The 25,854-nt window shown below is 42.8% G+C and overlaps 3 protein-coding genes across 5 annotated transcripts; all 3 read left to right on the top strand.

The window, feature by feature from the left end:
* Positions 1 to 274: 274 nt before the first annotated feature.
* ldah (lipid droplet associated hydrolase) lies at positions 275 to 25,854 on the top strand. 3 transcript variants are annotated; one of them, XM_080758710.1, is made up of 7 exons: positions 275 to 350; positions 14,418 to 14,555; positions 17,041 to 17,175; positions 17,523 to 17,689; positions 18,647 to 18,887; positions 20,352 to 20,434; positions 25,760 to 25,854. In XM_080758710.1, the coding sequence occupies exons 2-7, from the start codon at positions 14,426 to 14,428 to the stop codon at positions 25,790 to 25,792; spliced, it is 789 nt and encodes a 262-aa protein (XP_080614836.1). In that variant the 5' UTR covers positions 275 to 350; positions 14,418 to 14,425; the 3' UTR covers positions 25,793 to 25,854. The 3 variants fall into 3 exon arrangements, with proteins under 3 accessions (XP_080614836.1, XP_080614834.1, XP_080614835.1); XM_080758708.1 differs by lacking the exon at positions 25,760 to 25,854 and adding an exon at positions 21,048 to 21,559; XM_080758709.1 differs by lacking the exon at positions 25,760 to 25,854 and adding an exon at positions 21,052 to 21,233.
* LOC308311731 (uncharacterized protein) lies at positions 4,280 to 6,269 on the top strand (the record flags this gene model as incomplete). Its single annotated transcript, XM_080758517.1, has 5 exons — positions 4,280 to 4,680; positions 4,850 to 4,990; positions 5,281 to 5,349; positions 5,492 to 6,121; positions 6,235 to 6,269. Exons 1-5 carry the CDS (start codon positions 4,401 to 4,403, stop codon positions 6,267 to 6,269), a joined length of 1,155 nt encoding a protein of 384 aa, XP_080614643.1. The 5' UTR covers positions 4,280 to 4,400.
* On the top strand, positions 6,225 to 10,525 carry LOC308311913 (uncharacterized protein). Its single transcript, XM_080758707.1, has 2 exons — positions 6,225 to 10,157; positions 10,339 to 10,525. The coding sequence occupies exon 1, from the start codon at positions 6,316 to 6,318 to the stop codon at positions 9,724 to 9,726; it is 3,411 nt and encodes a 1,136-aa protein (XP_080614833.1). The 5' UTR covers positions 6,225 to 6,315; the 3' UTR covers positions 9,727 to 10,157; positions 10,339 to 10,525.

The following is a 25,854-nucleotide window of genomic DNA, read 5'->3' as shown; positions in this document are numbered from 1 at the left end:
GCTAATAAGAATCAGAATCACTGCATAATTAATGTTTCAATAAGCTTGAGAAAATAAATCATAATACTCAACCGCATGAAAACATGAGACCTCTGAGTCACGGATTTCGATGGGTCACCGATTGCAATGTAACCTTCGCTATGGGACGCGTGCGGATCGTGCGTTGTAGAATGAAGTGTGACCAATACAAACGAAGCCTCACGGAGTGGGCGTGTTCTACAATGAAGTGTGACCAATAGAAATGATGCCTCACGTAGTGGGCGTTCTACGCTGAAGTGAGAATGAGGAAGAATACACGCTGCTGTCAGTGAAGAGAGAGAGAGCAACATCTTCATATAGAACACACTTTGGTACGTACAGTTACAGTAGCACCTGCTACTGCAGCTGTTTTAATTACAATTAATTCAAAATCATTATAAATGAGTCACTCATTACTAGACACAGAGGAGGTTGTTGTGGTGTGTGGTTTAGCCTCAGTTAGCATCCATGCTACCAAGCACTGACTGAGCCCATTGAGAAATTAATTCACTACTGAGTGTTGCAACCCTGTGTTACAAATGTACCCAATTGGACCCATTACGAGTCCATTTTGTTCCATTTGTAACACTCTGAGTTACAGACCTGTAAGGTCCATTTGGTTCCATTTGTACACTCAGAGTAACAGACATGTAAGGTCCATTTGGAGTTAATAATAAACTATTTATATAGCAACTTTCATGACAAATGCATCGCAAAGTGCTTTACAAAGCAGAGAACAAAGAAGAAAATATATCAGTAAAACAAACAGAATAACGTTGAGGCAATTAAACAATAGCAAAGGGCATAGAACTGGCAGCAAATCAAGCAGTGCAATATGACAATAAAACAATAGCATATAGAGCATAACACTGGTGAGTACATGAACAAGAACACTCAATTAAAAGCAATAGTGAAAAGGTGAGTCTGTGCTTAAAAAATGTCGGAGGGAGCCTGTCTGATTTATTCCAGGCCGTTGGGCCGTAAAAGCAGAAGGCTGCCTCACCATATTTCTTAGCCCCGCTCTGAACCCTACGTACAGTTTGTTTACACTACACTTTACGTATGGTCCCGTCCCATCTGTCCCAGGCTAAATGTTAGATTACATACCTTCGGTCGCTTGAGTGTTTGTGTCACCAACACTCAAGTGACCGTCCTGTGCTCCATGAACAGACAGCAGGTACGACCTCTGCGACCTATGGAGAGTGGAATAACCGATGAGGGACCCGTCCAAAATTCAGAAAAATTAACCGAGGGTCCCGAAAGGGGCTACATATTTCTTGGTCGCCTATCTATTTAGGCATCTTGAGCAGGCAAGCACTTGAGGACCTAAGAGGGCGGTCTGGGACATAACTAGGCAGGCAGTCATGGAGGAAGGAAGGTGCAAGACCGTTTAGAGCTTTATACACAAGTACAAGAACTTAAAAATCAATCCTAAAAACAACTGGGAGCTAGTGTAATGAGGCTAGAACTGGAGTAATGCTCTTTCATCTTAGTTTTTGTTAAAAACCCTGGCTGCTGCGTTTTGCACAAGTTGTAGCCTGTCCGTTGTTTTCTTTGGCAGGCCAGAGAAAAGGCCATTGCAGTAATCTAGTCTGGAGAAAACAAAAGCATGCCGGATCAACGTTTTTGCATCTTCTATTACGACAGGCAGGCTCTAATTCGTTGTTTCTAGATGAAAGAAGGCAGTCCTGGTAGCCTTATTAATGTGTGCATTGAAGTTCAAATCAGAATCAATTATTTATATTATAAATCAAAGTCCTTTACCATAGGGTTACTTCCGACAGTTGGATTACTGAGTCTGTTTCTTATCAATTCCTTCTGCTCACTAGAGCCTATTATGAGAACTTCTGTCTTATTCTCATTAAGCTTGAGAAAGTTCTCACTCATCCAGCATTTAATGCAGTTACAGACCTGTAAGCATAGGCGGACTTTGAACCTGACACCAGGGGGTGCGACTGCTTGGCTATCGACTCCCGATTTTTTAAACCTTTATTTTATTATTTTAGCGTTTTTACAATGCCCTAACCCCTAAAAATGAGTTATTTAGGTAGTACAGCAGCTCACACACATACACACATGCACTACAGCCGTACAGCGAGGCATCATATCCTGCTACCCTAATAGAAAGGGGTGCATGAGCACCTGGCCGCTCATTCGTGCTCTATCTCCGACCAAGCCACACTTCCACCACACATCTCTCTATGCAAAATAAAACCTGCACACTCCCACAAAAGACATAGACTACATAGCATTCGCCAAAAATGCCTTATTTACTGCTTAAATATTACTTTTCTGAAACACGCTATTCTTGCTCAACCTCAACAGCCTACGTCAGAATCGTCATGTTGGCGTCTACTACGCCAACTACGTTCACTTAATGGGGCCAGTCCTTCACAGTGACACACGCGTTAGATGAACCACGCGACCGGGATGGTTTCTACCCCTCAATGTCGTGCCTACTCTACACTGCCATCCCAAGTCCCCTCCCCCTTTCACTGCTCCTGTGTGTGACCTGTGAACTACTCTCTGACTGCACTGTAGGCGTACTCACTCCACCAACAACAAAGACACAAACAACAACGACTCATGCTTGCCACCGCCAACTGGACTGGAATATACTCTGCCATCACCCCCCCACAAACACAATATGCCACGAAGAAAACGCAGCGCACTTTCTAAATACACGCGTGCCTCCAAACTTTTGCGAGCCAGTCGCGCAACACAAACCCAAACAGGTAAATCACACAGCATGTTGCATCCTTCTCAATGTTTCTTGCTTAATCGTTCGTTTGATTTATCCATACATCGCCCTGTGTGTGTGTGTGTGTGTGTCGCGAACCGAAACAGGTAATCACACAGCATGTTGCATGCTTCTCAATGTTGCGTGCTTAATAATTTCATTTATCCATACATCGCAATTGCGCCTGTGCGCTGAACATGTTGCATCCTTCTCAATGTTTCTTGCTTAATCGTTCGTTTGATTTATCCATACATCGCCCTGTGTGTGTGTGTGTGTGTGTGTGTGTGTGTGTGTGTGTGTGTGTGTCGCGAACCGAAACAGGTAATCACACAGCATGTTGCATGCTTCTCAATGTTGCGTGCTTAATAATTTCATTTATCCATACATCGCAATTGCGCCTGTGCGCTGAACCGGCACACTCATGCACTATCCATTCCATGCACATTATTAGTCGCCTATATTTACTACAGTACACTATGCCTACACGCTGGCCCCAGTGTGTGTGTGTGTGTGTGTGTGTGTGTGTGTGCCCCTCCTCCCTCCCCCATGGCGCTGGCGCTGTGGAATGTCTAAAAAGTTACAGTGAACCTCACCTCACCACAGCCATTCACACAAAGCACGCCAATTGTTGCAGCCTACACAGATCTATTCAGGCCCATTCAATTAATCTATCACTACATTAGTTGCCTGTTCAATCTATCATCTTTTGTTTTACTGCCCATTATATGAAGCATTAACACATTTGCAGACTTTTTCTGGTTGGAGGACTATGAAAAACTGGAATGTTATTTTAGGAAAGGTACTTTTGCTTTGCCAGACTTTTTATGCAGGGCGTGGGAAATAAGGCAGAATGTTTTGTTTGTGTAACAAAAAAAAAAGGGAATATCAACAAAACATATCTGTTTATTGTACACAATGCAATATTGAATGCAATGACATGGTGTGTCCTGTAAGCCCATGTGGGCTGGACGCCTTTGGTGCATGACACAAAAATCAAGAAATCTATCTATCTATCTATTCAGGCCCATTCAATTAATCTATCACTACATTAGTTGCCTGTTCAAAACTATTTTAAACTACGCTTTATGAAATCATTGTTGCAGCCTACACAGATATATTCAGGCCCATTCAATTAATCTATCACTACATTAGTTGCCAATCACTCAGCAACTCCATAACGACTCATCAATTAATTGGAGCAGCCTTACCACAGAAACACAGATTACATGGACATTCAGAATTTCTACACAACAGACATTTGATGCATGGGGATGCCATTATTTCACCTTCAGCTTTGCCAATGTCAATGTATGCTTATTGCTTTCTCATTCCTATACAGCCCATTGCATTGCTCTGTGTGTGCGTGTGACACACAGAGAGTGACACCTCCCCCCTGCTCAGTGTGCGCGTGTGTGTGTGTGTGTGTACACATCTATGTTACATTATGTATGCACTACTGACATTCTGCAATAACACATTTTACTGACATACAGTTTATCATTACTTCTCATACCCAATATCTACATTTTTCATCTACCATCTCAGCACAGCAGCATGACGACAGCCACCAAACACGGACACATACCTGTTCATTGGAAACGCCTCTGGCCACAGGTAACTACACACTAATATCATTACCCACATGGTAGTACCAACTTCACAAATATTTACATTGACTGCATTAATGCAACAGCAGCATTATTACATAACTATTGCACCACAGATGATAACATTAGCTATCATAACAACATACAATTTACGTTTCTCCCCTACCATCTCAGCTCCCAGCCATGAGGACAGGACAACTACCACATCACCCCCAGAAACACACATCAGACCACAAAGAAAACGCACATCACTTTCAGCAGATACACGCAACGCCAAACGGAAGCGTTCCACTCACGCAACAGCACCAGAAACAGGTAATCACACGTTCATAACATGTTGCATGTGTGTGCTTTACCAACTTCACAAATATTTAAATTGACTGCATTAATGCACAGCAGCATTATTACATAACTATTGCACCACAGATGATAACATTAGCTCTCATAACTACATACAATTTACGTTTCTCCCCTACCATCTCAGCTCCCAGCCATGAGGACAGGACAACTACCACATCACCCCCAGAAACACACATCAGACCACGAAAAAAACGCACATCACTTTCAGCAGATACACGCAACGCCAAACGGAAGCGTTCCACTCACGCAACAGCACCAGAAACAGGTAATCACACGTTCATAACATGTTGCATGTGTGTGCTTCTGACAACTTCTGTCTGTGTTTAATAGTTTTCAAGCCCGTGCATTGTTATCTTTCTGTGCTTGCATGCACTTTCCTATTCTCCATTTTATCAACATACGTGTGTGTGTGTGTGTGTGTGTGTGTGTGTGTGTGTGTCACTTTAATGCAACAACACCATCATTAAATAACACTTCTTCCATTGATGACCTACACTTGCAGTTTATCATTACTTCTAACAACACAATATTTACATTTCACCACTACCTTTACAGCTCAGCATCATGAGGCCAGCCACCACACAACGACACACACCCGCTCATTGGAAACGCCTCTGGCCACAGGTAACTAACTACTCATCTTCTCCCATTACCCCTGTACTGCACTTTTGCTGATAACCATTCACTCCATGACCTAACATGCATACATTTCACAACTCTCATCACTTCTAATAACTCATTAATACTCTCCTATCTACCTTCACAGAACCACAATCACGCATGACCAGACAAAAGACAACACACTTCCGAAAAGCCTGGACACCACCTCAACTACTTACACACAGCAATCCATTACAGACACCTAGGATGGACTCGGTCTGCATTTCATGCCATGCTCTCATGTTCCCCTGGGAGACGTCAAAAGGTCCTGTTGGAAAAAAAACCTTCAGTGCCTGTTGCCGTTATGGCCAAATTCAACTCAAACCATTCATGGACCCACCTCCTGCACTAACATCTCTGTTTGCCAGAACGTCACCACAGTCAAGGGAGTTCTTTGACAACATCAGACAGTACAATGGCTTGGTTTCTATGGCTTCTAAGTCTGTGTCTGGCACGAAAATGAACTTCAGAGGACGTGGCCCACAACCATTCAAGATGAGTGGCCAGATGTACCACCTCACTCCCTCAGCAGTCTTTCCTGACAACACACACAAACCCAAATACTCACAAATCTTTGTCTATGACCAAGACAATGAAATTAAGAACCGCCTTCATCACGCAAGGGGAGATGGAGTTAGGGAAGACACTTTGACCTTGATTCAGGATGCCCTGAAAACAGTTAATCCTTTAGTCAGGTCCTTTAAGAGCGGAGCGGAAATGTTCAACCTCAACCCAAGTGAGGACTTCACCATTGTGTTCAAGGCCCAAAGCTCACAGGGAGCACACAAACGTCATCTTAATCCAGATGTGACTAATGTGGTTATTCTGGCACCCGGGGAACAAACACAGCCGAGGGATGTTGTACTCTACAGAACTGCAGCTAATGCACCTAATCAGAGACAAACAACACGAATCAATGCACTCCATCCTATGTATGATCCAACCGCCTATCCCATAATCTTGCCACATGGAGATGCCGGCTACAGCATTGATAATCACATTATGAAAGTTCATGCAACTTCAACCACACAAAAAGTCAGCCTTCAAGAATTCTTCCGATTCCACATGCATCCCAGAACTACCTCCTTCAACACTCTACTGAGGTCGGGGAGACTTGGCCAAGAGTACTTTTGCGATCAGTACAGCAAGATAGAAAGCTGCCGGATGATCTTCTACAGGAGGAAGGAACTGCAAGACAAATACAGGGTACATCAGTATTCAGGTCTGTCTGACATCCTGGCTACTCAACAAACCCAGCCAGGACAGACTGAGGCTGCCCACATTGGTCAACGCATCATTCTTCCAGCTAGCCACACTGGGAGCCCCAGATACCTGTACAAGCACTATCTTGATGCCCTTGCAATAGCAGCCAGATACAAGAACTTTGACTTATTCATCACCATGACTGCAAACCCACGGAGTGACGGTGTTCTGCAAAACCTCTTTCCAGGACAGCAGCCCAATGACAGACCAGACATTGTTAACAAAGTTTTCAAATGGTTCTTGGATAACCTCCTCAAAGACATTAAGTTGGGTGTCTTTGGGAACATGAAGGCTAGAGTACACACCATTGAGGGACAGTTGAGAGGACTGAAACACGCTCACATCCTCCTACTCCTACATGAGACCTTGAGTGTTGATGACATCGATCACATCATTAGGGCAGACATACCCAACCCACAGACAGAGCCACAGCTGTATGAGCTGGTGTCTCAAACAATGCTGCATGGACCCTGTGGAACAGTCAACCCCAACAGCCCCTGCATGGTCAATGGCATCTGTACCAAGAAATTCCCTAAAGCATACTGTGATGAAACTCGCCTACCTCACAATGGCCATGGCTACCCAGAGTACAGAAGACCCATCAACGGTCACACTGCTAGCAAGCACGGCTTTACCTTCGACAGCAGATGGGTCGTGCCTTACAACCCCTGGGTCCTTCTGAAGTACAAGTGCCACATTAATGTTGAATTTGTCGGCTCCTTTCACACCATCAAGTACCTCTACAAGTACATCCATAAGGGAGTTGATGTTGGCACTGTCACCATTGAAGATAAGGATGAGATTTCCAGATTCATCAATGCCAGGACAATTGATGCTCATGACGCACACTGGAGAACAATGGAGTACAAAATCCAGCACAGAGTCCCTGCTGTCTTCAGTCTCGCTATCCACACAGAAGGCCAACAAAATGTCATCTTCACAGAAGGCCATGCACAGGAGGCCCTGACAGCAGCCAAACCCACTACATTACTGGCCTTCTTCCAGCTAAATGTCAGTGACCATCACGCAAGGCAACATCTGTACATGGACATCCCAGAACACTACACTTGGAATTCAAACAGCCACATGTGGAAGGAAAGATCTCCAACATCCACGCACACGCACACTCCAACGACAATAGGAAGGATGTCCAATGTATCAGTACTCCAGGGAGAAAGATTCTACTTAAAAATGCTCCTGGCTCATATCAGGGGACCAACAAGCTATGACGACCTTAAAGTGTATGAGGGCAACCACTACACAACTTTCAAAGACACAGCACGAGCCATGGGCTTGCTGGAGGACGATGGAGAATGGATCACTGCCATGCATGAAGTCTCAAGTTATGCATCCTCAAGAAAACTCAGAGAAACCTTTGCTATCATCCTCCAATACTGTCACCCATCACAGCCCAAACACCTCTTTGAAGAATTCTTCGAAAAGCTCAGTGATGACTTCCTCCATGCAGAAGCCACTGCACAGATGTGCCCTACAGATGCAGTAGACAAGGCATTTATCCACAACCAGGTACTACTTGCACTGGATGATGAGCTCTCACAAATGGGAAATCGTCTATCCAACTACACGGACATGCCACAGCCAACACCACTAACTGAGCAGGAAAAGCTGACACAAATTTTCACATCAGAAAGATTCAACAACACAGAACAAGAAGAAATTGTACAGCTGCTTAGTCCTCTACTGAATGTGGAACAGATGGCACTCTGCCAGGCGGTTTATCAGGCAGTGAATGCACCAAAAGAGGACACCATCACAAGACAATTCATTCTCAACTCCCCAGCAGGCTATGGCAAAACCTTTACATTTAAGGTCATTGCAGCCAACATTAGAGCACAGAATGGCATTGTGCTGTGTGTTGGCAGCACAGGCTTAGCTGCTCAGAACCTTGAGGGTGGCAGGACAGCTCATTCAAGATTTAAAATACCAATCCCTATCTTTGAAGACTCCGTCTGTGCCATAAAAGCTGAGTCCTCCCTGGCTAAGCTAATCAAAGAAAGCAGCATAATCATTTGGGACGAGATCTTCAGTGTTAACCGCTTCAATGTAGAGTGCGTGGAAAGAACACTGAGGGACCTGATGCATTCTGACCAACCTTGGGGTGGCAAAACTGTCCTGTTAGGTGGAGACCCTAGGCAGACACTCCCCGTTATCAAGAGAGCAAGCAGAGCCCAAATTGTTAGAGCTTGCATCCAAATGTCTCCACTCTATCCTCTCATGAAAGAACACAAACTACACTTCAACATGAGGACTGACATAGCTGAGAGGGAGTTTGCCAACTACCTCCTGGACTTGGGGGAAGACAAAATCACACATGGAGATACTGCCATTCAAGTCCACATTCCACCACAGCACTTGGTAAAGGATATGGATACTCTCATTTCAAACACCTTTCCTGACCTGCACAATGGCTGTGTCCACAAAGACAACCTTCTTAAAGGCACTGTATACACTCCATTAAACAAGGACATACGCGAAATCAACAACAGGTGCTTAGCTGAGTTCCCTGGACAAGAGAAAATCTACTTTTCAGCTGACTCAGTTAAAGAGGACAACTACAAGGATTCTCTGCCTATAGAATTCCTCAACTCACTAACACCCTCTGGAATCCCTGACCATAACCTGAAGCTCAAACTAGGAGCTCCTGTCATGCTACTAAGAAACTTGCAATCAGGTCGCGACCGCACTCTCAAGAACGGCACCAGAATGGTGCTGGTGCAGATGATGGACAAAGTACTTGAGTGTGAAATTGCACTAGGGACAAACAGAGGTGAAAGAATCTTCCTTCCAAGGATCCCGCACTATGACAGAGGTGAGGAGTTTCCCTTTACCTTCATCAGACGACAATTCCCTGTCAGGTTAGCTTTCGCCGTTACCATAAATAAAGGTCAGGGCCAGGAAAATGACAGAGTTGGCATCTACTTGCCTCAGCCTGTGTTCGCACATGGCCAACTGTACACAGCCTTCTCTAGGGGAAAGAAAGCCAGTGCTGTCAAAGTTTTAATAGACAATAATGATGAGGGCAAAACTGACAACATTGTTTACACTGAACTCCTTTAATTGTCTATAAATCACACTTCAGACTCTGCAATGGCACCAAACTGTTTTTCCTGAGAACCCTCAACAACAAACTGCTGCTGTGCAAAATTGCAGCCACACAAAAGGAAGTCCTGATCCCTAGAATCAAGTTCATTTCTGATACTCAACATTCCTACTTTGAGTGGGCCAGACGGCAGTTTCCAGTCCGCACCGTTTTTGCCACCACCATCAACAAATCCCAAGGACAGACACTTACAAGAGTGGGGGTCTGGCTTTCGTCCCCTGTCTTCACTCACGGACAGCTTTATGTTGCCAGCTCAAGGACGGGTAACCCAGAAGCTCTCACCTATGCCATAAAGCAAAAAGAAGGACAGCCAGAACATCATACTACCAATGTGGTTTTTCAAGCCTTGCTTCGCGCTGTGCTTCCTGGCCCTACAATCCCCATTGAGGTAAGGCTGTTGCATTGCTACATATGTCATTTCTACACATAATATAAAACTGCTGCTAACCTGAAGATCATTATGATCAAACAAATCACTATCCTTTGTTTCACGTCTGCCCTGGTGGACATGTTTCTCCCATTATGCAGGCTCTACTGACCAAAACTTTTCTGTGTCTCCTTTTCTACAGGCTCAACCATGACAATCTCTGGAACCAGAAACACCCCTTCCACATCACCCCACTCCTCCACGCCCTCCTCTGGATCAGCTGCCCAATATAATTGTTCCTTTACTAAGTTGGCCTTTCCACAACAACTGTGTTCACTGTTGGGGGGGGGAGGAGGGTCCAGGTGTTGCAAGGCCAGGGCTCTAAGGGTGTTTTACACTTTGAACTATTGTAGTAGTGTATCTAACATGTTAAAAATGACATAGTGCACTTGATTGTAAAATGTAAAATATTTTGGTTAGTAGAACAGTTTCGTTAATTAACCTCAGGTATACATTTGATGAATATAGTGCACTTAATTGTACAATTTAACATGTTGATTACAAACTGCTGCTATGCAAAATTGCAGCCACACAAAAGGAAGTCCTGATCCCTAGAATCAAGTTCATTGCTGATCCTCAACATTAACATTCCTACTTTGTGTGGGCCAGACGGCAGTTTCCAGTCCGCACCGCTTTTGCCACCACCATCAACAAATCCCAAGGACACACACTTACAAGAGTGGGGGTCTGGCTTTCGTCCCCTGTCTTCACTCACGGACAGCTTTATGTTGCCAGCTCAAGGACGGGTAACCCAGAAACTCTCACGTATGCCATAAAGCAGAAAGAAGGACAGCCAGAACATCATACTACCAATGTGGTTTTTCAAGCCTTGCTTCGCGCTGTGCTTCCTGGCCCTACAATCCCCATTGAGGTAAGGCTGTTGCATTGCTACATATGTCATTTCTACACATGTCATTTCTGAATAATATAAAACTGCTGCTAACCTGAAGATCATTAGGATCAAACAAATCACTATCCTTTGTTTCACGTCTGCCCTGGTGGACATGTTTCTCCCATTATGCAGGCTCTACTGACCAAAACTGCAGCTTCTTCTACTATTCACTGTTAACATTAACACTCACATTTTGTGCTTGAGTCATCCCTTATCTGTGTCTCCTTTTCTACAGGCTCAACCATGACAATCTCTGGAACCAGAAACACCCCTTCCACATCACCCCACTCCTCCACGCCCTCCTCTGGATCAGCTGGCCAATATAAGTGTTCCTTTACTAAGTTGGCCTTTCCACAACAACTGCGTTCACTGTTAACATTAACATTCTTTCCTACAAATACACTCAGACTCCATTAAAAATACACTGAGACCAACATTTTACATGTTTTGACTTTGTCAACCGTTGCTCCCACAGAAGCTCTCACCTATGCCATAAAGCAGAAAGAAAGACAGCCGGAACATCATACTACCAATGTGGTTTTTCAAGCCTTGCTTCGCGCTGTGCTTCCTGGCCCTACAATCCCCATTCACGTAAGGCTGTTGCATTGCTACATATGTCATTTCTACACATGTCATTTCTGAATAATATAAAACTGATGCTAACCTGAACATGATTATGATCAAACAAATCACTATCCTTTGTTTCACGTCTGCCCTGGTGGACATGTTTCTCCCATTATGCAGGCTCTACTGACAAACTTTTCTGTCTCCTTTTCTACAAGCTCAACCATGACAATCTCTGGAACCAGAAACACCCCTTCCACATCACCCCACTCCTCCACGCCCTCCTCTGGATCAGCTGCCCAATATAATTGTTCCTTTAACAACATGTTAAAAATGATATAGTGCACTTCATTGTAAAATGTAAAATCTTTTGATTAGTGGGACATTTTCGTTAATTAACCGTAGGTATACATTTGATGAATATAGTGCACTTAATTGTAAAATGTAACATGTTAATTCATTTGATGTATAGTAAATGTATGTAGGATAAATGGACAGTCATGGTTCCTATTGGGACCACGACTTTAAGGGGGGGGGGGGGAGTGTGATACCCCACACACATACTGAGTAGTGGATGTGCCTGCCTATTGCCTAACTTTCATCCTGTAGGTGAGCCTGGGTAGGGCATTGGCCCGATGGCTGATGGGAGAGCACCTGGGCCCGGTGTCTCCCAGAGGCCATAAATACCACACTCATCCCAGTTGAGAAGAGAGATCCAGAGGAGCCACACCTGCTGCCTCCACTCCCTTCATTAGCCTCCATGCCTCCATGTTTGATTGTTCTTTCCATCCACACATGCACCACACCATGTATCACACATCCATACACTACACCTACACCACTGACTCACTGACTACACATTCCATATAATTTGTTATGTTAAGTACTGCAGTTCTTTTTAGTTCCTTATATAGGCCTATTATTTAATAAATCATATATTGTTCATCTTTCGCACGTCTCCTGCTCCGAATGTTTGTCAAGGCAAGAACCAGCCATGACAATTCTTTCCTACAAATACACTCAGACTCCATAAAAAATACACTGAGACCAACATTTTAAATGTTGTGACTTTGTCTACCTCTCACAATTTCCTTCCTCCAATTTGCGCTGCGCGCCGCTAGGATGAGCGGGCCGAAGGCCCGCGAAATTCTAGTCATGATAAGAGAGATGATTATAAACTACAGTCAGAAGCCATAAGTTAAGTTTGGAAAAAAAAAAAAAAAAAAAAAAACTTTTTTTTTTTTTTTTTTTTGTGCCAGGGGGTGCAGTGCACCCCCTGCACCCCCTTTAAATCCGCCCATGCCTGTAAGGGTCCATTTGGTTCCATTTGTACACTCAAGAGTTACAGACCTGGCTGTAAGGGTCCATTTGGTTCCATATTGTATTGACCATTCTGCATACTGTGAAATAAAACATTCAATCAATCGATTTGTACAGTCTCAGAGTTACAGAGCTGTAAGGGTCCATTTGGCTACATTTGTACACAATCAGAGTTGCATGTTAATTTGGTTTACATCTTTTTATGTTAATTTGGTTACATTTATTTTTTATAATTTTATAATTGTCTTTCTAACAAAATAGCGGAAATAGTTGATCTACAAGTGCAACACGTGTAAAAAAAATTCAACATGGAAACGATTGACGATTATGCAAACATAATTGCGATTAGGCGATTATGTAATCATTGTGACATGCCTAGCAACAGGATCAATAAAGGTCTGTCTATCTTAGTAGGTAGTAGGTTGTTGTTACCTTTGACATGATGAATGCTTACCTTTTTGGACTGTTGGTTAACAAGCTTTATCACAGACTACGTTTCCATTCAGCCCTGGTTTTGCACATTAAAGGTCCACACACACCCAGCACGAATTCGGATTTTCTGCAGCGTTTCTCCATCGGTTTCTCCGAAAAACGTGGCCGGTGTGCAACCACCTTAAGGCTCTTCTTGCGCATAAATTCCTGAATGGAAACACCTCAAAATGCGAATAAGTCTCAATTTCATCAACCGTGTGATGGCCACCCACCCTCGGTGGGTGGAGGGGCACCGACCGAGCGCCCCTCCAAAAATGGAGGGGCGCTCGGGGCCGCTCCGGTCATTTTCAAACATGTTTGATATTTATCTGGAATATCGCTAGAATGGGAAATGGTAGAAATGGAATAGGTAAGGTATTTTCATTTGTAATGCTACCGACGTTTTTGTGCAACACAAAATATAAAATATATAGCCAAAATATTGCATTGTGGGTTTGAGCTGATAGGCCCTTTTGATGTCAATCAATCCAGTCACCTTAATTCAAGTTGCAGATGCCAAAAAATGTTAATGTTACATACAGTAGGAATAGATCACAATCTACCTTGTGGGCTGTAGTGTGTGCTGTATGAGATAATCTGATGAAACAATTGTGTAAGATATATCCTGTAGTGTGTGTGTGTGATGATAAGATTTCAGAAGATAGATGCAGACCTTTCATTGAAAATTAATTACTAGGTGCGTGACGTGCGTCAGTCGATGCCCGTCTGAAAGGACCTTTAGGTTGTGGACCCCCATTCGGAAGGAAAGGATTACCTGGGACCCCAATAAGAGAAGATCAGATTTACTATAGAATTACGATAGAACTCTCTTCTAGTGTCTAACATATACATCATTCTGAATAGTCACTCATATACATTTTCTGATTTGTTCCAACTTATAGATGGTTAATTTATAGTGAAATTAATATACTTTAGTTTAGCTTATTGTTCTCCTCCTCCTCTCACTCTTGTAGCTGGTGAAATGGATTCAGAATCCAGGGACCAACCTCAGACCGACTTCATCTACTGTAATGGAGCCATCACAGAGCTCCTGAAGTTTGGCTCCTGTCGGCTGAGCTCTGCACACAAACTGCTGTTCCTGGTCATTCCAGGTGAGGTCCCACAGGTCTCTGCACATGGTCCCCTCCTTTCTTCTGCCGAAAATAGCCGATCTACAAGTTCGCAGCTGGGTTGCGTTGCGATAGTGCTGCATGATTCTCGCTCAAATGTGAATCTCACAAGAATTGAGATCATGATTCTCACACGATTTTTTTTTCTCTCCATGAAAATATTTATTAAAAAAACAAACAAACATACAAGTGACTAAAATGATTTGGACAGCCAGCCAGTGCTGCACGATTTTCTTCACGATTCTTCACAAAATCAGATTGCATAGAGTGAATCTCGAACTCGATCATTTTTCGATTAATTGTGCAGCACTACGTTGTGAGGTTTTAGATCGGCTGATCATTCAGAGCGTTTTCACTAACCTTTGAAAACTCCTAGAATATTTAAACATATTTGACTCATAAAGAACCTTGATGTTAGTCAGATAGCCTACAGATTTGAGAACTTCACATGTCCTGCCATTGCCAGTATGCCCCTAGACAGAGTTCCTCTGCTGGAGTGGAACACTTCTTTTCAGTAGCAGAGCAGTAGAATTAGCATTAGGCTGATCGGTGAATAAAACCTGCAGGGAAAACAATGCATTTTCATTAAACATTCAGGAAAGGATTGGCACATCTGTACTTCTCGTTTTTTGAACATGTTTGCATATGACTCTGCATGTCATTGTGGTCGGTGTGTTTTGGGGGAACCTTCTGCGCCTGTTCATGTTGTCAAGGACAAAATATGTGTTGTCGTATACACAAGATGGCAAGTTTTACCAATGTGAATACAATTGCCATCACGTCACGCATGATCAACACAGTTTGAGTGCATGCAGTGCACAATCTGCACACACAGAAAGTCACTTTCTGACTTTCTGACGTCACTGCTAGTGTCTGTTTTGTGCCCGTTTTGCTCGCAATCTGGACCCGCTGAATCACACGTTTGTTCACGGCAGTCAGGCAAGAAATACTAATCCATAAAGTATGTAACTTTCACTTGAAAGTTACATTTCAGAAACGTATATAAATTAACGGTATGACAACAGCGAACGTTATTATGAAACATGAAGGACCTGGCACCTGGCTACTCTGCTTCTCTCTTGTGTCGTCTCACTCGTCTGCCGTTAACTTCTCGACATGTAGTGGAGTTCAGCTGTATGTAGCTCTGCCCTGGCGATTTGTAAGCCCATCACTGCCGCTTTTGCAACACAGTGTGGGCTTGTAGGTCAGCTTTAAAAGACAACAGCAAAAAGCAGGCTGGAACGCACAGAGGCAAGTGGTGTTTTTTTTTTATACAGTACGTGCCAGGAGAGTAGGTGATGTCCCCATGTAAACAAAGCCACACATTAGCATTTCTATGGCCGAGGGTGGTTAGACTGGTGGGGATGGGCAACGACAACCGCAGGCAGCCCAGTATCTATTGCTATCGGGGGAGGGTCGGGGTTACCTTTCTTCCTGGAAATAAAAATGTCTGGGTTTCCGAGGCTACTTTTGTTCAAATCAAACGGCACACCATTTCATGCCTGTACATCTTGGTATACTGGCATTTCTATGACCCTCAAGAAGAAACTCCAGACCTCCCAGAATAAATTGGTTAAAGTGATCCTTAAGTTGCATCCTAGAACTCACCTTCTCCCTGCCCACTTCACCAGTTTAAAATGTGTCTAGGATTAGAAATAATGTAGCATATGCATAATGTAGATAACATACCGGTATACTGACTTTTATAGTGTAGAATAGATAAATAGCACAAATAAAAAAAGGAAAAGAAAGGGGAAAAAAGGAAAAAAATCCAGTTTTTACGAATTTGTCCTGTTTTTGTGTTGGTTTTTTTGTCTCTTTTCTTGTGACTCTATCCTTTTAAAATTTAAAGTACCGGTAATCAATCAATCTGGGGTAACCAAGGTGTGGTTCTCTACTGTACGGGTAACCAGAGGCGTATCTACAATAAGGCGAGGGCAGGCGTCCGCCTGTCCAAATCCATTTCTGGCCTGGCCAAAATCCATACAATGAGAAAAAAAAGAGGACAAAAACAAGACATGAGAACTATTAGTGGACAGCTGATTGGCCGTCGCGGTAGAGCGCGACCCTCAATCACCCATTGGAATGTAAATGCAAGCCTTTCAGCCTTTGTATCCTACTGTCTGGCAGGTATATCTCTTTGTATCCTACTATCTGGCAGGTATATCTCTTTGTATCCTACTATCTGGCAGGTATATCTCTTTGAAATCCTTTTAGTGCTACGATTGTGCGCGGGGAGACGACAATTAACACATCTTGCCTGTCCAAAATGTAATTCTTGCCTGCCCAAAATGTAATTCCTGGAAACGCCACTGCGGGTAACCCAGGTGTGGTTCTCTACTGTACAGGTAACCCAGGTGTGGTTCTCTACTGTACAGGTAACCCAGGTGTGGTTCTCTACTATACGGGTAACCCAGGTGTGGTTCTCTACTGTACTGGTAACCCAGGTGTGTTGTGTCTCGTCCAGGTAATCCAGGCTTGGTGGGGTTCTACAGAACCTTCATGCAGTCTCTCCACAGCCTGCTTGGATACCGTCACCCGGTGTGGGCAGTGAGCCACGCCGGACACTGTGACCCTCCCGATACCATGGACATGACCCAAGGTATGACCCCACCCCTTTATCACTCTAGCTCCTCCCCTTTGCAAAAAAAAGAAAGAAAAAGAAAAAACGGCTTAATGATGTTTAGAAGATTTAGAACAAGTGTCTGTGATGCTACAGGCACTTCCTTCCTGGACTACATACAGTAAGACAGCCCTCATTGTGGAGGGCTGTCACTGGAGTCACTGTAGTAATCCAGCAATCCAGTCAAACACATTTCAAATTGTGCTACTGTCAACTACTACAAATACTATGAACATTGAGTGACTGGAGTCACTCAATGAACGGTCAGTTGAACGTATTAATTAATTGTGTATTAATCATGTATTTATTAATGTATTAATCAACAGACTGGTCATCAGCGGAGCAGGATGTGTTTGGTCTGAGCGGTCAGATTGAACACAAGCTGTCCTTCCTGAGAGCTCAGGTTCCCAGAGACACCAGCCTGGTTCTGCTGGGTCATTCTATTGGCTGCTACATCATCCTGGACATGATGAGGAGAGACCCTGGACTCAAGGTATCTGTTATGACCCCGTGGATCTAATCAACATTACTGTATCGACACTATCTAATCTAATACATCATCTGGACATGATGAGGAGAGACCCTGGACTCAAGGTATCTGACCCATTTCTCTAAGGTATCCGGAATGCTGAAACACTGTCGCCCTCGTTCTTTTCCCGCAGACCTCACACCGACCGCTCGGTGGGGCCGTTCTTGTATTCTTTGTTTTTTACTGAGAATAAGGTTAGAAATAAGTTTAGGGTTTTGGACAAAATGTTTAGTAGAAAAGGCAAAATGTATTAACCTGACGCTGCCAGATCCAAAAAGATTGCTACACAAATTTGTTTCACAGCTTATTTGGATCTGGGATCGCGGAAGCAAATTCGATGACGGGGCTGTTCCTTTTTTTCAAGATACATGGTAGATGATTGGATGGGAGCGTCTGTCTATCACCGTGTGGGCGTGCAAACACAACCAATCATATCGACGTGTCTATATACCGTCACATCCGCATCCCGCCTTTAGCTCACGCTGATTGGTTCGGTACGAAGCAGATCTGACTCAGGGCTCAACTCCGTCAGAGATCCCAGATGAGTGTTGTGTTGGGGAATATGTTTCCGCAATACCGCCCTCATCTGGCAGCGTCAGGTTAAAAATGTATAGTATTAGGTTCAAATCACTTGTTAAAATCTCTACACTTCACTATAGGGGATACAGATATTGAATAAGTAACCGAAGTAAAGTTGTTAGGAATTACTGTTGATAATAAAATGTCCTGGAATATTCAAATTGATGAAATGGTGAGAAAAATGGGCAGAGCTATAGGGATTAAATTAAGTTCAAGGGACTGATTTTGACGTTCTGGCAGAGGTGGGTTGTGGAGAGAAAAACAGATTTGTTCGTTATCATAAAAATTCAAAGCCGTTGAATTAGTGTGTGCGTGTGCATGCGTGACGGCTGTGTTTCACAGGTGCTGAAGGCGGTGCTGCTCTTCCCCACCATCGAGCGCATGTCTGCGACTCCCCAGGGTCAGCTGATGACTCCGCTGTTGTGTCACATGCGCTACGCGGCGTACCTGCCCGTGTTCCTGCTGTCTCTGCTGCCTCGGAGCCTGCTGAGAGTTCTGGTCAGCCTGGTGTTCAGTGGAGTGTCCTGTCTGGACCCCAGCGTGGTCAATCCCACTGTCAGCCTGCTGACTGGAGACCCAGCAGGTCAGTTATGATTAGGGGATGGAGCTCGAAACCCGATACCCCACAAAAAACTCTTAACGTATCGAGTACCCGTCAGTATCGATAAGCTTTGGGTTTATCAATCCTGTTATGAGCATAGCGGTCCTTGGCGTCATGTTTAAACAATCAAGACAAGAGGCAATCAATCAATAAATCTAATCACCATGCTGGCACAAACATGTTATTCTAAAAGTGTATTGATACCTGCCAACGAGCGCTTCCCGAGGAAGCAAAATTATGCTTTTAAAGTGATGGTACACACATTGACCAGTTAACCGTTTCCTCAATATTATTTTCCAAATTTAAAAGGTCTTTTAAAAAAAGTACTTTGAAGGCCCTAGTAAAATATAATGGTTCGTTTCAGAAATTATTTCCCGTCTTTCCACGAAATAATAGAAAATGCTAGTGGGCTCGATAAGAACCCGGCTCGATAAGTCTGATCGATAAGGTGATCGTTATCAATCAAAATAAACGAGCTCCATCACTAGTTCTGATGGGCTTGTGTACAGCAAGTGTTTTACTATGGTCGTTGAAGGAAGGTCACCAAACCAATCATCTCCTACTAAATCAGGGGTTTTCAGACAGTTCAAGGTTGTACTTTATTGTTACATCTTGTGTACAGGTACATAAGAGTAAAACTTATTTTAGTTTGGCTTACTTTGGCACAGACAATGCAGCAGCATAGATAGCATCAATCAATCACAGCAAGCACAGCAAACAAAGGGATAGAATAAAGAGTGCAAGAGAGTCAACGAGTAAAAGAAAAAGTAACTTTGCTACTACAAGGAAACTGTAGTAGCAAAGTTAGGTAAAGCTTATGTTCCATATATACAGAAATAAAGTTTAGAAAGGTGCAATTCGAGTCTATGTTCCATACAACACATTTAGTTAGTTAGAAAGGTGCAGTTCGAGCATAATAGTGCAAGAGGAGGGTGCGTGCGACTGAGTGTGTGTGTCTTAATTTAGTGAGAACAGGAGTCAGAACGTGTGTGTGCGTGCACGGGGTGGCTAGCGTTTTCCTTGTGGCCCGGGGACCACCAGTGGTCCTTGAGGGTGTTCCAGGTGGTCCCCAGCTAAATGATGGAGAGTTGGGATCCAAATGGACCTTTATAGATCTTTAACTCTTGAGAGCGTAAAATGAAACCAAATGGACCCGCATTACAGAATTTACAAGAAGTCTACACAATTAGAGAATGTAAAAGAGTTGTTATTTTGTTTATGTGCCTGTTATCTCCCCTAAGTACTAATGGTACCACATACATCAATACAGCATGGATAGATGTTCTTTTTTTTTTTTTTTTACAAAATCTTATCCAACAAAAACAACATATGCTTTCGTTTTGGGTTTGAGAGGCTATGGCTCAAATTGAGCATAAATAATGGACCTTGATATGAAAACCGTTGTACTAAATGTACTGTATGTGATTTTGTTTGTCTGTCTTTTAGCCAATGCTATTTACATGGGAGGTCAAGAGATGAACCAAGTCCTGGCAAGAGACGACGTCACCATAAGACAACATCTTGACAAGGTAAGAATATGAACAACCTTTGTACTAAATACGTGTGTATGTACACGTCCTCTCAATAAAAAACGCGGTGTGCTAAGGATGTGTATGGGCATCTTTAGGTCCTTTTTAAACTAACTGTGTTAATGATATAAAACGGGATCGCTGTAATCCATTTTTTGACGGCTCCTGTTGCTATGCAACGTCTTGTTCAGCGCTCCTGGACATCTTTTTGATGCACACATCGTTCACTTCCCTGTTTTACGGGCCGACAAAACATGCTATTATCTCTGAATCTACGTCGCTGTCCATGGTTTTGATAAGAACGACAATGTTCTGTCCTAATTTCTGACTTATCCAAGCATTGCAATCATCTTGTATTCGACTACAGAGCCACTGACCTCTATCCTGTTATGTTTCATAGCTGGCATTTTACTACAGATCTGCTGACCTTTGGTGCCCAGTCTGTTTTATGTGTTCAGCAAGGCCATGCGGTCGCAACGGGTTCTCCTCGGCGCCAAATCAAATGGGTTCAGATCTGAGCCAAGTCTCCTGAGTGTCTGAAGCCTGTCCTGAATGGAGGTCTCCGGACGTAAAAGCAAAAACAAACGTCTTTTGTTTTATCTGTGTGTTCTAGCTAGTGTTCTACTACGGAGCCTCAGACCTGTGGTGTCCTGTCCAGTACTACCATGATCTGAAGCAGGACTTCCCTACCGGACACATCCGGCTGTGTGAGAAAGGCCTCCGTCACGCCTTCGTGTTGGACTCTGGGAGAGAGGTGGCCACTATGGTTCTGGAATGGATCCGCATGGATCTACACACATGACTACACCCCTAATGGTTCTGAAATGAATCCACGCAGATCTGGAATGGATCCACACACATGATTAGATCCCTGTGGACTCTGGGAGAGAGGTGGCCAGGATGGTTCTGGAATGGATCCACATGGATCTACACACATGACTAGGTCCCTAGAGGGATTTTCACCCAAAACGACTGACATACAAGCTCTTAACTGTGATATTAATCAGTAGTTATGAGCTTGTATGTCAGCTGTTAGCTGCAAAGTGGGAATTGGATCTACTTGGTGTAGAGCCCGTAAGAAGAGGGTTAAAATCGTGGTGCATAGTGCATACGTTGGTTAGACATACTAGGTTAAAACTAAGTAACCCATTGCTTTCAGTGAGGTTAGGTTCAGGGGTGGGTTTTGGGTAGGGAGTCGGACTCATGACTGTAGGACTGTTAGTACAGGCCTTGTGATTTGCTTGTGATTTGTTGTCAGTGCTCCACTGTGTTGATTTGGAACCCACGCAAGTGGCTATATGCCTAAACCTAACCTTAACCTCACAAAAACTATGCCTAAACTTAACCTCACAAACACTACTTTATCGGTCAAAAAAGTAGTCCACGATTCGATACCAGAAGGTTTGGGTTGGGACTCTAATGACTAGCGAGGCACGCTACCAAGCTGGCTGCCAGAATGGTGTTTTCTGACTGTTCAGTGTCCATGGCTGCACTGACTAAATTCTCTATCAGAAATGATTTGCTGGATTGTAGCTAGCTACAGGCAAATGTTCCACTTGCTGTCTTGTCCCGGTTTTCCTTCTATGCTCAGTAAGGTCCTATAGGTCTGTACTGTAGTATTTCAAACACGGTAAATAGATAATTATGATTTATTTTATACAGCACTTGATGCCTTAAAAAGTGCTCTTGTCTTGTAAAACTTCTAACAGAGTTTAATTAGTGGAATTCTTAGTAATTTCAGATCCACAACAAACCTTGCTTTTGTGTATGAATGAGATAGAGTTAATCACAGCACAGACACTGTTCTCATTAAGTTAGTGATGTGATTAAATTGATGTATTGGGGACGACGACTACGACAACACATCTTGCCTGCCCAACATGTAATTCCTGGAAACGCCTCTGGTGTGTCCGACACGTATAGGGACACACATAGCTGCATATAGGAGTGGCTAGCCTAGCACCACAGTAAATCAAGCAGGACGCAGCTGGTGCTCCGAGGGTTTGATTAGGCAGCGGTCTGTTATAGAGCGGAGCGGTCATTATCAAGACATAACTCACCGCTGAATTCAGCGATTGACCAATCGGAAGCGGCCACTTTGCACTGACAGCAATGGTAGAAGACGTTGTAGAGATGAGCCCCTCCATGGAAACTACTCAAATGGAGATGGGTAATTGCACTTTCGCTCATGAGTTTGCCACAAACGCCACATTGTCCTCTTCTGGGAACTGCTGACCACACTCGCAGTCAGAACCAGGCTAGTGTCAGGGTGCTGCCTCTACTGGAACTGCCATAGTGGTGCAGTGTCTCTGCTGCTTAGTCGGACTTCCTTCAGAATCATTCCTCCTGCCTTTGTTTTCATGTACTGTGTCAAGGCTTGTAGACGATGACAATCTAACATCCCCTCTCTCTCTCTTTTGCTTTCTTGGCCTGTTGAATTTCACTGAACCCGCTGTAATTAAGAATTTAGCTTCCTCCGAATTAGGCTTGATGCTGGATGATACACAGTTGAGTACATACTGTATCTATTTGAACAAAGACAGTAGAGATGCTGGGAGTTGTAAAGTCCCACACAAAGACAATGGAGACGCTGGGAGTTTTAAAGTCCCACACAAAGTGACCAAAAACGGAATTATTTCATCTCAGCCATGTTGCCAAAGTATTATGACCATGACCATGCAAGATGCATGCATATCCGTAGCTTAAAGATATAAGAGATGGATTTATTCAATGGCTCCCAAATTATGGAACGCCTCACCTACAAAGATCTGTTGAAATCTGTAACGCCATTCTTTCTCAACCGTATTAATGCTTTGCATAATGTTTTTTATTGATCGACTACTGTATGTGGTTTACTGAAGAATGTTGGTCGTTCTTCTTGTTTTCTTTCGTAATCAAAGCACTTATTTGATGTGTTTTTAATTAGAAAACACTATTGACTCGATGAGAAATTAATGAACAAATGCGTTTATTTATTCTAAAGCTTACATAGTAATGCTAAATGAGGATCTTCCATTTTTTTCTGTTTGCTCTTTTGAGCACAATTAGTGCAAACAAGAAATATAAAAATGAGTTGTCTCAGGTAATTATTATTTTTCTGTTTGGATCTGATCTGCATAATATATAATTATATAGCTACAAACTCAGTTTGGATCAAAACTTCAGAAGAGATGTGTAAAACATTTAATGGACAATTTTAATTGAATTATATTAGATTCACTGATCTAAATTATGTTTGGTTCATTAAATAATGAATACATACATCAATACAATACAATACAATATGAAGGAAACATGAATTAAATGATGGCTTCAGCATACTTTCTGTAATTACTGTAGTTTCACGACTACTGATTTGTACTAGTTGCCAAGTTTTTCCTAATAGTTTTCCACTAAGTCACCTTTTACCTGTGATGTATTAAAGACTCACAGAGGAGCCTGGTATGTACAGTAAAGACTGTAAAGACTAAAAAAAGACTGAGTAGATATTAGTCTGGAACTTCAGTTGTGGTCTGGAACTTCAGTTGTGGGTGACCAATCAGCGCACACTATTCAAAGTAAATGGTGCATTTATATAGTGCCTATGCAAGGTGCATTACATTCACCCATTCACATGCACATCATCTTTACACCTTGACGGCACAGAGAACACCTATTACATTAGGTACATTTTTAAATCATAAAAAAAAATAACATCAAACAACTTTAAGGTTTGCATACTTTAAAATACATAAATACACAGATGAAAAATTGTGTACAGAAATGTGAAATTGTGTTTATAAAATACGGTAGTATACAGTGCATTTTAAAGCTAAGTCAACCATTTCAAAAGAAACGTACTGTAAAAAAAATAATATATATATATATATATATATTGGACACAGACTCTTGAATAAATCATTAATTAATACCAGCTTCTAGATAATCGATCAAATCTTACATACATAACTTGGAATGGACAAATGTACAACAACTCACATTTCTGACCCGGGTTTTCAAATTAGATCATGTGTAAAATGACCACTTTCAACCTATCGACTTTTTTCCAATGGAAATAGGCTATCCTAAAAAACAGGTTCGTATTATAATCATGGACTAGACTATTTGACATTCAATGTTCTTTTTCCACAAATGAGTTTTGAAAAATGGGGGTCGTCCTATAATCGGAGTCCTCTTATATTCGGCGCAATACGGTATTCATGATAAAATACAACAATTTTGTTTTCCTACTGTGTCTCATAGAAGGGATGTGGACAGTTCAGAAACCTGTGGATGGCTTCCATTTTCGCATTGCAACTTTTCAGGAATAGAAAGCCTGCAGTTTCTAGATTATGTCACTGGTGGACGGATTCAGCAGCTGTCACAGATTCTCCGCTTAAGGAAAGTTAATTGTAGTCTTTGTGAGATGTGTTACACCTTTACAAATATATTGTATTAGTAAGTAAGTAATCAGTATTCTCAGATTTTAGTAATACCGGCCCCCTGACTATACCCAAACAGTTTCTCATTTTGAACGGGACCCCCTGGATCCTCCTCGAGGACCCTTGGGGTGGTCCCCAAACCCCATTTTGAGAACCAATGCTTCTAATACGCAGTCAGTCGGTGCGTCGTGGTCACCTGCAGCCTTAGCTCTGCTTGTAAACCACGTCGCATACATCTCCTACTGCTTGAACTAGCATAAGATGTTAACTCTCGTAGAGGCTTAGTTGTAAACTAGCCTAAGATTTGATCTCTCGTAGATAGACAGCTTAATGGACAAATCAACAGGAAGTTAACAAAATTAAACCACATGAGTTTTGGTGATGCTCTAGTCTATATAGTCTATATTGTCTGAATCAACTTTGTATGTGTTTGTTGACATTCTAAAAGAGTGACTTTGAGAGCTTTTTCAGCATACAATGTAAGTCGATGAGCATAATTTTGAATTATCAATTTCTAATCACTGGAGCAATTATATACAAAAGTGGTCTTACCCTTTAACTCTTGTAGATATACAGGTACATATGTATACAGATATACATCTAGGAGAGTTGAAATCTTAGGCTACTTGTAAATCACGTTGTGCATCTCATACTGCTTGTAAACTGGCCTAAAATTAACCCTAACCCTTGATGTACACACTACGAGTCGAGAGTTTAAATCTTAGGCCAGTTTATAGGCCTCTATAGACAAGAGTTAAAATCTTAGGCCAGTTTATAGGCCTCTACAAGAGTTTAAATATTAGGCCAGTTTATAGGCCTCTACGAGAGTTTAAATCTACATCTCGTAGTACTTGTAAACCACATTGTGTCATCTACATCTTGTTGTTTTCACCTACATCCGCAGCTCTCCACCACCATGTCTTCGTACTCTTTGTAAACCACGTTGTCCGCGGCGTCGACGTACAGGATGCTGATCGGACTCAGGCGGGACGGAACGCA

This window comes from Protomyctophum bolini (assembly GCF_963924005.1).
Source record: "Protomyctophum bolini genome assembly, chromosome: 24".
NCBI lineage: Eukaryota > Metazoa > Chordata > Actinopteri > Myctophiformes > Myctophidae > Protomyctophum > Protomyctophum bolini.
This window is presented reverse-complemented; position numbering and strand designations above follow the sequence as displayed.

Excerpts from the sequence above, each read along its gene's own strand:
- LOC308311913 (XM_080758707.1), top strand. The coding sequence starts at position 6,316 with ATGTATGATCCAACCGCCTATCCCATAATCTTGCCACATGGAGATGCC.
- ldah (XM_080758708.1), top strand. The coding sequence starts at position 14,426 with ATGGATTCAGAATCCAGGGACCAACCTCAGACCGACTTCATCTACTGT. Across the intron at positions 14,556-17,040 it reads GCTGTTCCTGGTCATTCCAG|GTAATCCAGGCTTGGTGGGG; the intron begins GTGAGGTCCCAC and ends TGTCTCGTCCAG. Across the intron at positions 17,176-17,522 it reads TACCATGGACATGACCCAAG|ACTGGTCATCAGCGGAGCAG; the intron begins GTATGACCCCAC and ends ATTAATCAACAG.